Here is a 3,446-nt window from a genome sequence, read left to right on the forward strand (position 1 = left end):
TGGAAAAGGGGTCCATTTTGTTCTATTATTATCTTGCTGTTATTATTCAGGTTGAACAATTTACATGCACTTTAGAGCCATTTTTAGCAGAAGCTGGACAGGTAAACAATTACCCATCTTTGTTACATAATTGTAACCTACTTCTGTTTTAGGTGCAATTGTAGAATATGGGCGTCACCTATTTTTTGGCCGGAAAAACAGTTTTTTCGGCAACAAACTATTAGAATTTTTAATTGAACGATAACAGGCAGAAGTTTAAAATTATTGTTACTTTTATTACTACGGTCTCCTAATATGGGTATGTCACGATATCGAAATGATCATATTTAACTCACCGTTTAGAGGTGCTTTGAAACATCAATACGACCAGAAACGTCCCTTTGACATATCACAAAAATGTTTGTCAAAACTCCACCCTTAGCCAACGTCTCGTCGGGGCGAAAAGGCACCCCTATGACTAGTAAAAAAATAGTGTTGGTCAAATCTCTACCCCTTGAATATTATCATTAAAATATATCGTGACAGACCCATATCTCAGATATCATAGTAACAAAAGTAAGAATAATTTTAAACTTTTGCATCGTTAATTGCTTCATTTATCGTTCAATTAATGATTCTAATAGTTTTTTGCCAAAGAACATTTTTGTCCCAGCAAAACAGAGGTGACAGGTGACGTCCCTATTCTACAATCTAACCCTGTTTTGAATCAAGTATGTATTTGGAGTGAAAAAGTAGCTAATCTCAATATTTTTTGCATAAAATGATTTTTTCCAATGTTCGGTCTAAAATAAAAAAAAATATTTTTACGAAAAAGTATCGAGATTAGCCAATTTTTAACAACAAATCCAGACATGATTTAGGCCCTAAGTATCTAACGAAGATGTAATTCTAGTATTCATGGAGTAAAATGAGGAAATTCAATTTTGAGGTTAGGATCTGGTTCTAAGACCCTTTATAATTTTGGCATAATACTATAATAGCGTTGAATATTTACCTCGTTTATTTTTTGAACCGTGCTTTTTAGCCAATTGTATTTCAAGATCTATTTTTCCTTCCAGAAAGTCTTGTTTTTTTATCAGCATTTCTTCTGTTTCGCGTAATTTTTGTATTGCTTCAGCAGTGGATGGAGCTGCAACTTCCTTCTTCCCACCAAATATTTTGAAGAAACTCATTTTCAATTCTAAATTCTCACAGCAAAACTACTACTGAAATATAGTTTTTATTACTACGGAATACTAAACGAAGTACACTGACTATACATCATTTATGTACAGATTAGTTGTATTCTGCAGTGCGACTTTAATGCTGTTTCGAAGCCGAAAATCGAACGAATCTCTCTTTCTATCTCTACACAGGAGAAAAAGAGATCTGTTCGATTTTAGACTTTCAACACGGCATTGGAGTCCCACTGCAGACGTTTCTGGTCTCACGAGTAGAGATGGGGAGCATCAGGGGCGGTCAACGCAATGGGAAGTAGACGGCCGCGGACTATTATGATTATATTTAGTTCGCAGACCAATTGTACGCGCGCTGCTGTCGACAGCGGGTGAACGGGGCAAGGGAAGCATGACTTTTGAAATCGAAAGCCATGGAGAATAGATATAAGGAGACCAATCTGTAATGCATGGACTTCACCAAAAACGGTCAATTTTCTGTTGCCAGAAGTACGCACAACCCACATGTTTAAAATCACACTTACGCAAGTTCAGAACTTTCCGAGCGTGGCGTGCTAACCGCACTTTTAAAAAAATATTGCCGCCTCCATTGATTTGTTTTGACAGGTCGCTCGAACAAATAAAGAATTAATAATCAGACAAGGTTTTGTAAAATGTTTGTGGAATAAAAAATTATTCGATATGGAAGAGGTAGGTAGTATGTTTATGAAAATATCAAATTACTTTTACTAACACTATGCGTGCAACAGGTTTTCGACGCGTTTGTAACAAAAATAATAAACATACAACTTTTCAACACTCTGAAAGTCTTATACACTATACACTTGAAACCACACTTATTGGAAGCTTTCGCTTTTATACAGTGATTTTTAATTGTAACACCCTTGCCTTTATTCACAAACTATTCATTGTTCAATCATTATTTATTTACATTTGACTCGCGTTCACATCGGCGGCCATATTTTATTAAAGTGCGGTTGGCACGCCACGCTCGGGAAGTTTTGAACTATACGTAAGTGTGATTTTGCACGTGTATGTGCGTACTTCTAGCAACAGAAAAGTGTTAATTTTCAGTTCCACTATTTTGGTCTCCTTATGTCTATTCTGCAATTATAAAAGTCCCGAAATATAAAAGTTGAATTGGAAAATTCACGAAAAATAAAATAAAAAAAATTCCAGATAATAAGATATTACCGAATTTTAAAAATTCCCTAAGAAAATGGCTGAATTATAAAATAACCGAACCAGAAAGTTCCTGAATTTAAACAATTAAAATTTTTTTTTATTAAATATTATTTATTTCTTGAAAATACAATAATCGAATATATATTTCTGGATGAAAAAATTTGCTTCAAATGTGCATATTATTTGAAAAAAATATAAAAAAGTTCTGAAAAAACGAATTTTTTATTAATAAAAAAAATAATAAAAATAACTGTTGATACAAATCGTTGTTGAATTTAATCCTTCAAAGTTTGTTCAAAAATGTTATTATGTAGGTACGAAGAAAATTTAGGCAGAACATTTTTTCATTTCAAACCGCACGTGTTTTTTAATGTATTTTTTAATACATTTTTTATAAAATTATTATTCAGGTGCCGAAGATTTCATTTTTTGGGATTTTTCATTCATCCCTTTCGGAATTTTTTTTCAGTGGTCTCATATTCTTATATCTCCTCGTAAAATGATGTCTTTTTTCCAAATAAAAAGACAATATTTCAAAATCATAAAAAGTATCTATTCTCTTTTAAATTATTTCAAATCTTTTAAAATTATTTTTAAATTTTTTCGGAACTTTTAAATGTCTTTTAGACTGATTCCCATTTTTCCTAACATTTTTCTAAAATCCTGCACACAAAATTGTTTTAAGAGCTTCCAGATTTTTTCTAATATTGTAAATTTTTTGAAATGTTTTGAAATATTTTTAAACATTCTCTTTGAGTTCTGTACTTTTTAGAAATAAAAATCATTTTAAATCTACCCAGAAATTTTTATTTTTTCCTAATATTTTTAAATTCTTGAGAAATTCCAAATTTTGTGCTTTTCTTTGAAACATTCAGAAACCTCCAGCTTATTTGATTTTTTCTAAATTAATGGTTATTTAACTGTTCTTTAAGTATCAAAATAAAATACTTTTACCTTCAAAATAAAAAAATAAAATAAAACAATTATAATCGTAACATTCCAAGTTTAAATTTGTCACTCTGAATGGTGTGTGTGACGATTTGTCCCGGTCGCCGGTCTAGCTCAATATTTAGAACAACTTTCATT

The 3,446-nt window shown here is 31.4% G+C and overlaps 1 protein-coding gene across 3 annotated transcripts in view; it reads right to left on the reverse strand.

The window, feature by feature from the left end:
* Positions 1–1,440, reverse strand: part of LOC117168071 (charged multivesicular body protein 4b) — a 52,139-nt gene extending 50,699 nt beyond the window's left edge. For 2 of the 3 annotated variants that reach the window (XM_033353430.1, XM_033353431.1), the window contains exon 1: positions 995–1,440. In XM_033353430.1, the coding sequence (XP_033209321.1) occupies positions 995–1,172 (178 nt within the window). In that variant the 5' untranslated portion in view covers positions 1,173–1,440. The remainder of the gene's footprint in view (positions 1–994) is intronic. The other variant, XM_033353433.1, reaches the window with a different exon arrangement.
* Between the last annotated feature and the right edge of the window lie 2,006 nt (positions 1,441–3,446).

Source organism: Belonocnema kinseyi, chromosome 2 (genome assembly GCF_010883055.1).
Source record: "Belonocnema kinseyi isolate 2016_QV_RU_SX_M_011 chromosome 2, B_treatae_v1, whole genome shotgun sequence".
NCBI lineage: Eukaryota > Metazoa > Arthropoda > Insecta > Hymenoptera > Cynipidae > Belonocnema > Belonocnema kinseyi.